Raw genomic sequence first — 13,167 nt, 5'->3', positions numbered from 1 at the left:
TTCATCATGATCCCAGGTACATGATCTTGTCACCACAGGATAACATGTCCCTTGCAGAGACATAATGGCAACAACTTCAGGACATTTTTTATTAGTAGATGAAAAGGCAGAGGAACCCCAGAAAGAAAACCACCAAGTTGACGTGATTGACATGAAATCTTGGTCATGCCAAAGTATGAATGAAAGAGTAGGAAAGGTAGGGAGAGAATGAGGTAGAGGGGTCTTGGAGCTCACCCAGCATGTAGGTTGGGCCAATTATACTACCTACTACCAGTAGGCCTGTATTTTGGGAGTTCTTCATTCCAGCTGAGTGAAGTGTTTCATCTGTAAAGTTGCTATGCTGTATGGTGTTTGGTTGGTGAGCAGGAGAACTGATCAGTATTACTAGCTGCTGCGCCATCCAGTAATTTATTTGAGTTATTTAAGGCCAAGGACAAGAATGTAACTTTTGTCAACATTAGGCATCATAAAGTTACATCATCCACATTTTATTGACTTAAAAACAGGCCTGAAGTTTTTTGGTTGGTATGTTGGTGTCATTTGGCTTGAAGGATAAATATATCGAGGTATCATCTGCATAGCAGTGAAAATTTGTATAATATTTTCTAATAATGTTAGAAAAAACATTTAAAAAATTAAAGAATTGGGCCCAGTACTGATCCTTGTGGAACTCGGTAGCTGAGTTTGGTGTAGGAGTCCTTGTTAATGTGTATAAATGTAATTCTGTATGATAAATTAGACTACAGTCAGCGTAATGTCATTCCTTTGATCCCAAAACTGTCCAATCTATCGATTAACATCTCGGTGCCGAAACAAACAGGAATAGCTCATCTGATGTAATTATAGGAAAGTCAGAAAAGAACTTTGCCACCACTTTCTCAAGGATTTTAGATAGAAGGGGGGGGGGGGTTACGGTCTGTGCTTTGCCAGGACCTCATGGTTAAATATTGACTTTTTTTTAGAAGCAGTTGTTTTCAGCTACTTTGAAGGACTAGAATTACCACTGACTATTATCAGTAAAGAACTGAACATAAGTAAGAGGAAAAGGCTGATTAGGGTTACAGAGTCTAGTATGAATTTGGTCTAGGGGACATGTAGATGTTCTGGCAGAAATAATCGGTGAGGATAGTTGCTCAATAGGTGTGAAACTATTTAGATAAGCATCTGATCCCATAGGTAATTCCAAGATCTCTGTGTTCAGAACAAAGTCTGAGTCAGTTGAGGGCATCTATTTCCACATTTTTTTCTATAAGTGAGATTTTATTATTTAAAGACTGATATTATTATATTATATTATATTATATTATATTATATTATATTATATTATATTATATTATATTATATTATATTATATTATATTATATTATATTCTTTTTTTAAATCACTGTTAGTTAAGCTTATGGTAATATACTGTATATAGTTGAAAAAACATCTGAGTGTGCCACCCTCACCAGAGAGCTGAAGAAAAGTTGTTCTTATTATTGATTATACAATGTTGAGTGCTGTGACAGCGTGAGGAGCCTTCTTGTATATTTTGAGCATATCCTTACACAATTAAAATGATTCATCTTATTTGATTCAGCGCCATTTCCTCTTGGCTGCAGACTTCATTAAGTTTGCCAATCTGAAAACTGTACATGGTGATAAATTACTATGCTTCTCTCAGTGTAGCATTGAGTGAGTAAGGGTAAGCAACAATTCTGAGACGGGGTTTAATTAAAGAATCCACAAATATAGTAGTACAAGGCATTAAATCCACAGTTGATGGAATTAATTCTATAATTACTTACAGTATCATCTTGAGTAAAGCCACTGAAGAGGCTGTAAGGATATACACAAAATTTCAGTACATAAACAATAGTTTGTAGAGCTTTGGCAATTCCTTTCCACAATAGTGCCATTTTCTGGATCTGCAATTGCAGACTTTTGAAAATGCAATCATCAGTTTAATATTTTGAAGATGTCATGCAAGTAAAAATGAAAGACTCCCACTCCCACACCACACTGTCAAAGTTAATTTTCTTTCTTCAGTGTTTGTGTTTATTTTCCTCTATTTCCTTTGTATGTTCAAGAAGAAGGGAGAAAAAACCCATGCATTTAAGTCTTGTTCTATTTCTTGCAAAAAATCATTGAAAATTGACCAAAATATGTTTTTAAAATAATTTCTTGTTTATTTTTATTAAAATCTTAATCACCACCTCAAACAAGGATCCTGTTTTTTTTCTTCTTTTTTAAAGACAACCCTTTGTTCTCTTGGTGTGGAAACCATGTGATCTTGCAGCAGCTGCTATAGAACTTTGAAATGCTATGATGTAAGCTCAAGGTTCATCATCATCATCAGTTGAGTCACTGTATGACGTAAGCACCATCTTGGCTAGCCTCCATCTCATTGGTTGGCTGATGTGGGCTCGCCTCATGCAGTCAAAGGTCATCGGGGAAAGTGTGTGCAGCAGTTCAAAGCATTCTCTGAAGCTGTAATATGTTTGCAGACGTAAAAGCAATGATTGCTGCCATTGGGAAAGTGTTAGTTTTACTAAGAAAGGTGATTTCAGTATCACTTGCTCTACCGATTACTGTAATTTCCAGACTACTGAACGCACCTGAATATAAGCTGTACCAATAAATCTTAATAGAAAAAACAATGTACCGTACATACATAGGCCGCACCTGTCTATAAGCTACAGGTCTCTGTGTGTTGGAACATGAGATACTTTGATTTAGTCCGTTTGAAATAATCAAGCTACACAGCGCTGACTAGTGCAGAACACATGCAGTGATGATATGGCTTCATTACAACCCCCGTCCAGAATTTCTCCTTCTACTCCAGTTCCTACCTGTGTTTCATAACCACTAATTATATTATACATAACTCACTCAATTTCACGTTTCACCCTTATCTGAAACACATTTCACCTCAAAGACACTCTTAACTAACTCATCTTTTAAAATGACCCCTACTCTATTTCTCTGACCTTCAACACCATAGTAAATTACTGTCTTTCCACCTGCTCTCCTGCGCTCAGTAAATCTATCTTCCTCCAGACCATCTCTACTTTATTCAAGCTGGGCTCTCTGACATCATAACAATGTGTTTTATTTGACCTGCACATTCTACTAGTATTAAACCAAAAAGTTTATGTTGAAGTGATTCACAAACTGTCACGTTTGATGAAAGAAACGCTCATTCGATTTAAAACTACTTAAAAACAAAACGGAACCTTTGTACGCGGACTGTTGTTGCTTCCCGTCCACTAATATGTGTAATGTCCGTGTCCGTGTCATTTCTATTTCCGGCATTGAAATGACAGCCAGCTGATGCGCTTTTTTGTGTATTTATTATTGTCAAAACAAACAAAGTGTTCAATAAGGACAACGTGACACATTTAAAACGCAGTTATTGTAACACGGAGCGGCTGTTCTCCGTTATTTATCCCTGTAATGAGTTGTGTTCCCCCGAAGAGGAGCTTCCAGCAGCTACCGGTGTGGATCGTGGAGGACCACCATGACGTAAGCCGGCGTGTAAAAATAACCACAGGCATGTTAGAGAGACCATATCCTAAAACAAGCTGAGTGAGATTTTTAAACTGCAGCTCAAACGTCATTTTCCCCACGAAGCCAATGTGGGATGTGTTGCCATAGCAACGAGTTCTCTAGTACTCAGCCCGTTACTAGCTGGTCAGAAACCAGCTAACTAGACAACACAGCTCAGATTGGAGTAAATCAGAAAACATCCTTCAATCCCACCTTTCCTGAGTCCTTTTATCTTATCCTAAATTTTTTTGCTGTACCTTAAATTATTCAGTGACACAAAGGAATCAACAAGATGTAAATAATGTGTATTTACTCCCATTATTGTTGTTGTTCTGGTGTTTAATGTGATGCACACCTTAAATGTCATTCTCCTTCTTTGTCAGGTGGTGTGTCATATTTATCGTACCATTGCGTCGCGGCATCTCCCAGTGAAGGACATAAAGATGGTTCATTTGGACTCCCATCCCGACCTGCTGATTCCTGTCAATATGTCTGCAGACACTGTCTTTGACAAGGACAAACTTTTCAGGTGGGTTTTATTTCTACCATGCTAAAATTCTGTATGGAGTCTGAGTGACTTCTCTCTGGGTTCTGAGACAATTACGATGGGCTCATCTTCAGGAAGATGGATGGGTGGTAGATAGGTAGGCAGGTACCGTAGGTGTATACGTACACTGTTAAGTATGTACAGTACGTACATATGAATATACGTATATCGCAAATTACTTAAATTTAAGTGGGGGGTGTTTTCAGCCTGGTTCAGATAGATGCGACAGTGTAATCATGAGTCTATGTGTTGTAATTTGATTTATCAGATGTTTATGACATTATTATAGATATTTGTCTAAATCTCACCAAAAAGTGAACATTAATAGTTGAAGAATCAGTAAATAGGAAAAACTTTGTCATGGAATAATACCACTGTGACACTAAGTAATGCACCTGTACCTCTTTTTACAAGACCAGGTTTCAGTACCTATATATTACAGTTTCGTCAGTGTTACTATAAAATAGATAAATCGGTTAAATTCATGCATTTTGCTGTTTGCCCACTTTGCTTTAGCTAGAAGTTTGTCCACTTCGCGTCATTTCAAGACCCTGAATTTGGGAGTTTCAGACTTGATTTTCGGTCACTAAAAAGAATCAGCCATATTCTGTGCGTCATAGTGAATTATTTGTATTGTCTGTTGCAGTGAATTGAGTATCGAGAACTGGATCATGCCCATGGTTTATGCTGGCCACGTGTCTGATGTTGCATGGTTGCATCCCTACTGGGCCCAGCAGATCAGAGAGGGTGAGCACAGGATGACCGTAGGCAGAGATGTGTCCACCACCACCATCAGGTAGAACTTATCAGTTCTTTCAGAAAACAGCCATTGCCTTATTAATTATATAAATGTACACTTGATGAACAGCTCCGGCCCGAATAGGTTTGGGCATGCAGAAGATATGAGAACATCCCTGAGTTCTTTTCTGTTTCCTCTCTGCAGGGTGACAAGCACAGATGACTACTTCCTAAGTGATGGTCTGTATGTCCCTGAGGAGCAGCTGGAGAACTGTAAACATCTCAGACTCAATGTAGTCAGAGTCAGTCCAGTCAAAGCGAGTCACAGTTCACCTTCAGGTGTGTGCACTCAGCCCTAAATGGTCGTGAAAGGCATTCATGGAGCTGATGTCCAGTAGAGGTACTGGTATTAGTGGTGGGATTGTAGGGTGTCTTCAGTTCTGTGGACTTTTTAGGAAACACTCAGGACAGAATCCTGCTGTTATCGTTCACAGCTCTAAAAGCAACTGTAGCCTGTAAATCACGTACAGACTGATTTAAACAAGCCCCAAAACCACAACCAGTACCCCAAATCGGTGTCTGTCCAACCATTCCAAAGTCATGAACAAAAGCTTTTTACACAGAAATCGGGTATGTTATCCCAAAAGTCAGACTGATTTACAATACAGGGTCCTGTTTCTGTCAATCTCTTCTGATCGACCAACAGTCACAGTTCTGATGAAGTTGAGTGTTTGATAAGGTGTGAGTTGAAGTTTTTTTGTCTTTTATTATGTGGTGCTTTGATTATATTACATGTATTCCAGTTTTTAATGTCCACCACTGTATGTGACATTTCAGAAAAGAAGACAGAGGAGGACAGAGTGAGGTGGTTAGCCAAGAGAAGCCGTCTAGAAGGAGACGACGCAGCTGAAGCGAGTGGATCTGAGCGCGATCAGAGATGTGTGGACGCTCTGCAGCCAGCAGAGAGCAGCAACGAGCCAAACCTGGGAAACGACGACGGATCGACTTGTTACGTTGTCGAGAGATTGTCTGCGTTTCTCAGCGACACAGAATCTTACATCTTGGACATCGATTTGGATTTCTTCTCATGTAAGAATCCATTCAAGGAGATGTACACACAGGTAAGTCACTCTGACGCTGTTTGAACGAGTTTGATCACTACGTTATCATCTTCAGTGTACTGATGATTTTACAGGTAATTAATTACCAGTTGTCAGGAGTTTGCAGTGATCTGTTGTTGGTTTCAACAGGAAATGCATCATATCCATCACATAGATTCCATCGGGCTGTGAAACAAACAAAAAGCTTAAGGCTCACTTTCACAGGAAGAGCTTCAAAGACAGGACAGGACCTAGAGCAGATGCATCCTTATTTTTATTGCTTGGCTGGTTCTACTTAGTGGGGTCGGGTTGTCACTGGTTAGAGATCTTTAATGGAAGTACAGACACAGAATTCACTTTAAAACTGTGAACATTTCTGTTGTCTTAATATTGAGAAAGTGGTGGAACACAACGGTGTACACTAATGTAGAGTAACTGAGGTATATTGTGTGTTTTAGTAGAAACTACAAATGCAGGTGAATGAAGAATAAAACTACAGTATAAAGTTTCTTTAAGACATATTAAGCTAAAAAAAAAAAGTGCAACTATAACCTGAATTGCAGAGAAGAACCCATTTTACTGTTTTCCTTTATGTTCCTGTGTGTTTAAATGTAACCATGTTGTATGGAACTGACCTCAGCTCAGCGTTGTGTCTGTGACAGGAAGAGTACGCCATCCTGAAGGAGCTCTACCGCTTCAGAGAACCCGGCCCCGACCCGGATCAGGTCAGATCTCATGTAATCAACTAACCTCCATTTATAAAGAGTAGGACTACAGTGGAGGCCTGCTGGGTGTTTAAACATGTACAGACAGGAGCATGTGTGTACACACACATACACACACGCTGAAGAAGTAAACACTGGTGTGTAGTAAACACTGGTCTTCTCTGCAGGTTGGAACATTTTCAGCCTTAAACATCTTAAATCTTAACAAATCTATAAGGCATCTCAGGCTTCTGTTGACTTGGATTCCACTCTATAGCCTTCATGAAGTCATTTTATGTTGTTTTTTATTGTTATTTTTGACATTTCAAAGTTAGTACATGTTTTATTAGACTATTGCCCGACTTTTGCATTTAAAAGGTCGAAAAACATTCAGCCCACTCTCTGCTGCCATAGTGGTCATTTGAAATTTTGGGGGATATTAGGTGCCCCACATTTAAACATAAGTATGTGTGTGTGTGTGCGTGTGTGTGTGTTCTTGATCCAGGAGGAGCTACAAGAGTGTGTGGATCGCCGTGTGCATCAGTTGGAGGACCTGGAAGCAGCTTTTGCTGACCTGCTGGAGGATGATGGGGAGGAAACAGTTAACCGCTGGGCTGCTCAACCTGGGTAAAGTTCAGAGACCCAAAATGATGCTAGCTAAAGAGAGAAGCAGTGACTTACTCTACTGTCTACAGTATAGTAGATAGTTGGATAGATAGTTGGATGGATGTGACCATCAGGAAGTATGTACCACTGTTGATCAGTTTTTAAAGCATAGCAGAGTTTCTGTTCTTCCTCTTCTCTTCTTCACATGTTTTCAGCATGGCTTCGTTAGCCCAGCTGGTTTCCAGTTTGAAGCTGAGAAACCTGAGCCCAGACTATGAAATGGTAAGGAACGTAACGCACTAAATGTAGTGCGCTCAGTTGCTACGACTCAGCGTTAAAGGAAACCTGACTACTCTAATGCCGCCCTCCAGAGACATGTAGAAGCTAAGCTATGCTAACACCGCCAAACTAGTCTCCTGAATGAGTTACACATGTCGACAAAACTGTTGTCTTCCCTCCCTTAATGAATGAAGAACCCACAATAGTCACTGAAATAACTTGAAACTGAAAAAATAACAATTAATAAAAATTTACTGAAAATTAACCAATGAAAATCAGACATAAATTTTGTTTCATCAGAATCTTTTCTTTTTTAAGTCCATCTTATGACTGTTTTCTGATTGTCGATTCTCTCCTCTTCTATGTTTTCTCTTTGCCATCTCCCTTTGACTGACTCTTATTTGTTTTTCTGTTTTTCTTCACCTTCATCATCCTCCTCCTCCTCCTCGTCTCTTTCTCAGGTGCATCAGGCCGGGTTAACGTGTGACTCTGTGGAACTTCCTCACCACATCAGCACTGATGAAGAAATAGACAGACTGGTCTCAGCTGTGCATCTGTTTCTGAAGGCTCTGCCTAAACCTACCCTGGTTACCATGTCCAGGTAATCCAAACTATCTACGTACAAATGAAGACCTACACCTGGAAACCAAATAAATGTGTTAAACGTGTGTGTGTGTGTGTGTGTGTGTGTGTGTGTGTGTGTGTGTGCGTGTGTGCGTGTGTGCGTGTGTGCGTGTGCAGGTCCAGTCTAGACGAGTATTGCCCTGTGGAGCAGGTGGACTCGGTCCAGACCAAAGTCCTTGCTGTACTGGAGAGCATGTATGGGCCGCTGGATTTACACAAAGACTATGAAAACAGCACCACAGAACCTCAGGACTGTCAGCCTCAGGCCTCTTAAACGCACACACACACACACACACACACACACACACACACACACACACACACACACATCCACATGAGAAATTACTCACCAGATGCCGTTATGACGGGTGGAGTTGAGATTGTCTGTGTGACAGCTGGAACGTGTTGTCAGGCTGTTTGTCTTGGTGTTATTTATTATTTTGAGGAGCCGTTGTTATCTTGGATGTGGATCAGCAGGAGACCATGAAGTTCTTGACAGTAAGAAAAGAAACTCCAGTTTCTTCAGCCAGTTCAGACGAGCAGTGGTTGAGCTCTGTTAGAATGTGAAACTCAATTAAAGGACTTTAACAAAACACTCCACCAGAAATGTGGCTGTAAAATTCCTTTCATACAGAAAAAAAATCTAGTCATTATTTTCTGCTTAGGCTGATGGATGCCATGTACATCTTTTTACATTAAAACAGCGTTGCTGCATTCAAGAAGAACAACTGGAAACAATAAAATGTAAAAACACGAATGACTCCATGCAGGAGCTAAATTAGTGAGGTCATTCATTCTGTGAAAAAACACGAGTCAATCAGGTGGTCTTATTTAAAGATGGAGCCAGCACACATTAAACATGTATTTCTGTTAAAACCTGAGAAAAGTGGGTCGTTCCAAACTTTGCTCAGAAGAAAAAGCTACTTTGATTAAAATTTTGTTTGAGGAGGAAACGGATAAAGAAGTGCAGAAAATAAAAGGCTGCTTGGCTAAAATGTTCTCCAATGATTTAAAATGGAAATTAAAACCTGAGAGATGTGGAATAAATCAGAGCAGGATCATTCAGTCAATGGAAAAACAGCCAGAAAGACATATTTGACATATTTGTGTTTGTAAAGAAGAAGAAAAAAAGCTTATTTTTTATTTATTTTTCTTCATTTTCTATAATTAGAGAATTGAAGTCTTCCTGTTCTGATTAATAGAATATGATGAACAGCATTCCTAACGTATTGAAATAAAATCTTTTATAAGGAATTTGACCTTTGACACTTCTGTCTGTGACGAGGTTTACGTAGTTAAAAACACGCCCCCCCCCCGCTGATCACGTGGCGTTGCTTACAGCACGTGTTCCCGCCTGTCGGTGCTCGTGAGTCCCGACAGTCGAACGGAACCAGTCACTGAAGCGGACGCGCCGTCAACCGGTAGAATGAAGGAAAACATTTTAGCCAGAATATGTGTTATAATCCTATCCGCGGTGGTTTATGTGGCCGTCATGATCGTTAACGCGCTGGCGGGAGCGGGAAGAGGTGAGTTCCAAAATCCCAGTTTTATTAAGTAACGTGATTCTTTCATAAGCAACTTGTAAACAAAGGGGAACACCCCGCGGAGGAATGTTGGGACTCGCTGCTCGACCCGTCTCTAAATAATAAAGAATTCTTGTTATTGTGTTAAAGTTGATATGCAATTGATGTTAAAATACAGTTTTAGTTGCAATCACTTCCAGAAATGGAAGCAGTGTTTTATTCCTGGTAGTGGATTGGTAGCTGGTGACGTCACTGGAACGAATCACAGCAACCAAAAGAAATCAAGACTTCAAGTGTTCTAAAGAAAACTTTTTTTATGAAGCACGTCAAATTAAATAGAATCATGTTCGAACCCTGAGAACGGGGTTCACATCAGTATTCTGAGGGTTAAATGTCCAGGTGGGGTGGAGCATAAAGTTCAGATTTCCTCTGATCTGTGTTTAAAACCGAGTTTAAAAAATGAGTTTCCAGTTTGGATTTGGATTTTCTCCCACCGACCAACAGGAATCTCACCCGGACTCCTGAACACTTCTGTTGTTCCTCAGGTCCGTTTCATTCCACCACTGGCAACGTGTCGTCCCGCTATGAGACCGACATCACCCCCGCTGGATGGACCTTCTCCATCTGGGGCGTCATCTACACCTGGCTCACCCTCATGGTCATCTACCTGACCTCATACGTATTCAGAGGGTAAGCTGACAGCGTAAGAAGTTACATCGGATATATTTATCCATGCAGATGGGATTGTTTGTTTGTTACTTTGTTTGACACCACGTTCAGATGTAAATGGCCCAAACCTGATCTCTCTAACCTGATCTCTCTAACCAGATCTCTCTAACCTGATCTCTTTGTGAACAGATCCTGGGCTCAGTGTCTGCTTCCATACGGGTTCTATATTTCCTGGCTGTTCAACTTGATCCTGAATGCGGTCTGGCTGCTACTGTGGGACAGAGAGTATGTCCTCTATCTCTATTATTTACTTTAATATATCTATTTATAAAGTATATATTAATATGTAATATCTCTATGAATGTTCTTACGACAAAATGTATTTATTATTCTTACTTCAACCACAAAAAGACATCAAAACTATTATATTCTTCCAGGTACAACAATTACAATATTTGAGATGTAATACATGCTTTTTATAGCATTACAATAACATTATAACAATTCTGTTTACCTCCATCTACAGACATTGATCTTGGACAGAAAAATTCTAATTAAAAGTTCAGTATCTTTTTAACAATATATTTTGTATGTATATATAATTTTATGCATAGTATATACACACAGACATCTGCAAACGAATGCGAGAGAAATATCCAGTACTGTATTCTATTGTCAGTTGTGGGGTTTATATACGCTGATGATCTATTTTGATATGACTAATATACTGTATGATAGGCCACTGGTAAGCTTTAACCCTTTAAAGCTCAAACCAGAAAATAATTGAGGGAAAAATCTAATTTTTTGGAAAATGCAGTCTAATGGAACCTCCTGACAAATTTTGAAAAAATTACAAAAAATTGTGTGTATATATATATATGGGTTTTAAATTGTATAGTTATGCCTAAATCCAGAATTTATTTCAACTGGAAAATGCAGATGCATGTGTCTGATTGTATATGTCAGGTTTTTCAGAAAAAAAATGTAAAATTTACGAAATAGAAGCATAAAAATCCTGAAAGGCTGAGCAAAGCAAATGTGATATGTTTGGTTTTTAAGTGTTAAATAATCCCAGCATGAACGGTTGATAATCCCAGACTGACTCAGTGGAGTCCAACACCTGGTAGGACAGCAGCTGACGCTCATTCTGCACATGTGCACTGATGCTCAGTCTCTCTCTATGTTACAGGCTGATGCTGGGGGCTCTGGTCGTATTAATCATGGTGGTCATTTCCAACCACCACATGCTGTTTTTCTGTTGCTATGCAACAGATAATTATGGGCTGTGGTTACGGACCTATCACCGCAGGGACCTGCTCTGTCTCAGAGTGCTGGTATGGCGAGGCCTTTATTCGGTGCTTGACTGGGAGAAACATCAGAACGCTCAGCTCCTCATCCGTGATGTCATCTTCTTTCTCCACATGTTCAGGTCCAGAACGGCCTGGCTCTCTACACCACCTGGACCTCCATCGCCTCTCTGATCAACTTCTCACTGGTTCTCCAGCTGTGGGGTGTGGACAGGAGCACAGCAGCAACGGCTTCTCTGTGTATCCTGCTTGGAGAGGTGATGGCATGGTAAGATCCGATTGTTCTGAATAGACGAGCATTTATTATAAATTATTATTATAACTTTTAAAAAATACAAGAGCAAGAGTCTGAACTTCTGTTACTCGCAGATCATTTTGGCCTTTTTGCTACTAGTATCTCCTAAATATCCCTATGTTTTCCTGAAGATAAGATGATTGTAATTCTTACAAAATGTTGGAAAACAAATGCTGGAAGTGGATCATGTCAGAACGATTTTCAGGCTCTTGTTCTGAATTCTGTACTTGAGGTCAAAGTTCAGTGTTTGCTGTAGATCCATTGCTGTGCTCCAGTACATGTGACTTTAAGTTGATGTTGTGTTTGCAGGTTCATCCTTGAGAACTGGGTGCTGGACCGCTGGGTGCGGAACATTTTGATGGTGTATCCTGTGCTGATCTTTGCATTGATTGGAAACATCGCGAGACATTTTAATCCTGCTGATCCCTCTATCAATGCTATATTTATGGGTAAGTTTAGCACCGATAACAGCACTATCATTTTAAAGAAATGATGAAAAAAGCAACAAACACATCAATGCATGCTGCACTTCTGTACATGTTGAAAGAGCTTCTTGATTCTGATGCCTTCTGCTGCATTTCTTCCTCTTTCGTGTTCCAACAGTCGTTCTTCTGGTGTTGGCATTCGTCCTGCTGTTCTTCAGAGTCTCTACCGTCATCTGGAAAAACTGCCGGCAGCCTCTGGACTCCCCTGGTTCAGCCCGGCTGATGGTGTCGCCTCTGGACCCCAGGAAATTCAAGATATTTATTTGAGCAAAACGAGCCTTTAGTTACACTGCAGCCTTTACCCACAAACCACTGCAACGCTCATGGTCACATTACCAGTTAAGTGAAGGCCTTATACTTATGGAGCTGTGTATCGTGAATTTAGATAAGCAACATGAAAAGGTTTTTTGTTTCAGTTTGAAGTTTCTTACCAATGTCACTCAAACAAATCTTTTGCTTTTGGAAACACTGTTACTATCTGTTACTGTTTACCATTAATATTGTTTATATTTCATATCCAAACATGCATGAGCTAAAACGATTGTAATTGCACTTTATAACCTTTGTATTGTGTATTCATATAACGTTACATTTTCTAAAATAAAAGTGAAACATTTTTTAACCTTTAATCTGATATGTCCAATTTTTAAAAGCGTCTTCTTAAGGATATATACATGCACTAAAAATTTTTACTTGAAGACTGTAGGGGAATGAGGGTGACAATAACATCTCTACGGTAACCGTAACTACACAACAAAG

The 13,167-nt window shown here is 39.6% G+C and overlaps 2 protein-coding genes across 3 annotated transcripts; both read left to right on the top strand.

Moving 5' to 3' along the window:
* Nucleotides 1–3,301: 3,301 nt before the first annotated feature.
* Nucleotides 3,302–9,347, top strand: c18h5orf22 (chromosome 18 C5orf22 homolog). 2 transcript variants are annotated; one of them, XM_068341340.1, is made up of 10 exons: nucleotides 3,302–3,507; nucleotides 3,915–4,060; nucleotides 4,725–4,874; nucleotides 5,022–5,155; nucleotides 5,654–5,937; nucleotides 6,579–6,641; nucleotides 7,126–7,247; nucleotides 7,442–7,508; nucleotides 7,967–8,106; nucleotides 8,247–9,347. In XM_068341340.1, exons 1-10 carry the CDS (start codon nucleotides 3,439–3,441, stop codon nucleotides 8,401–8,403), a joined length of 1,332 nt encoding a protein of 443 aa, XP_068197441.1. In that variant the 5' UTR covers nucleotides 3,302–3,438; the 3' UTR covers nucleotides 8,404–9,347. The 2 variants fall into 2 exon arrangements, with proteins under 2 accessions (XP_068197441.1, XP_068197442.1); XM_068341341.1 differs by lacking the exon at nucleotides 5,022–5,155 and having other exon boundaries at nucleotides 4,725–4,825.
* A 134-nt stretch (nucleotides 9,348–9,481) lies between these two features.
* On the top strand, nucleotides 9,482–13,037 carry LOC137612688 (uncharacterized). The gene is made up of 7 exons (XM_068341342.1): nucleotides 9,482–9,655; nucleotides 10,198–10,342; nucleotides 10,511–10,606; nucleotides 11,511–11,655; nucleotides 11,751–11,896; nucleotides 12,233–12,372; nucleotides 12,527–13,037. Exons 1-7 carry the CDS (start codon nucleotides 9,556–9,558, stop codon nucleotides 12,673–12,675), a joined length of 921 nt encoding a protein of 306 aa, XP_068197443.1. The 5' UTR covers nucleotides 9,482–9,555; the 3' UTR covers nucleotides 12,676–13,037.
* The last annotated feature ends 130 nt before the right edge of the window (nucleotides 13,038–13,167 follow it).

This window comes from Antennarius striatus, chromosome 18 (genome assembly GCF_040054535.1).
Source record: "Antennarius striatus isolate MH-2024 chromosome 18, ASM4005453v1, whole genome shotgun sequence".
In the NCBI taxonomy this organism is placed as follows: domain Eukaryota; kingdom Metazoa; phylum Chordata; class Actinopteri; order Lophiiformes; family Antennariidae; genus Antennarius; species Antennarius striatus.
Note: the sequence above shows the minus strand (reverse complement) of the source record. Positions and strands in the feature narration are given on the sequence as shown.

Excerpts from the sequence above, each read along its gene's own strand:
- c18h5orf22 (XM_068341340.1), top strand. The coding sequence starts at position 3,439 with ATGAGTTGTGTTCCCCCGAAGAGGAGCTTCCAGCAGCTACCGGTGTGG. Across the intron at positions 3,508-3,914 it reads TCGTGGAGGACCACCATGAC|GTGGTGTGTCATATTTATCG; the intron begins GTAAGCCGGCGT and ends CTTCTTTGTCAG. Across the intron at positions 7,509-7,966 it reads TGAGCCCAGACTATGAAATG|GTGCATCAGGCCGGGTTAAC; the intron begins GTAAGGAACGTA and ends TCTCTTTCTCAG.
- LOC137612688 (XM_068341342.1), top strand. The coding sequence starts at position 9,556 with ATGAAGGAAAACATTTTAGCCAGAATATGTGTTATAATCCTATCCGCG. Across the intron at positions 11,897-12,232 it reads CTTGGAGAGGTGATGGCATG|GTTCATCCTTGAGAACTGGG; the intron begins GTAAGATCCGAT and ends TTGTGTTTGCAG. Across the intron at positions 12,373-12,526 it reads TATCAATGCTATATTTATGG|TCGTTCTTCTGGTGTTGGCA; the intron begins GTAAGTTTAGCA and ends GTGTTCCAACAG.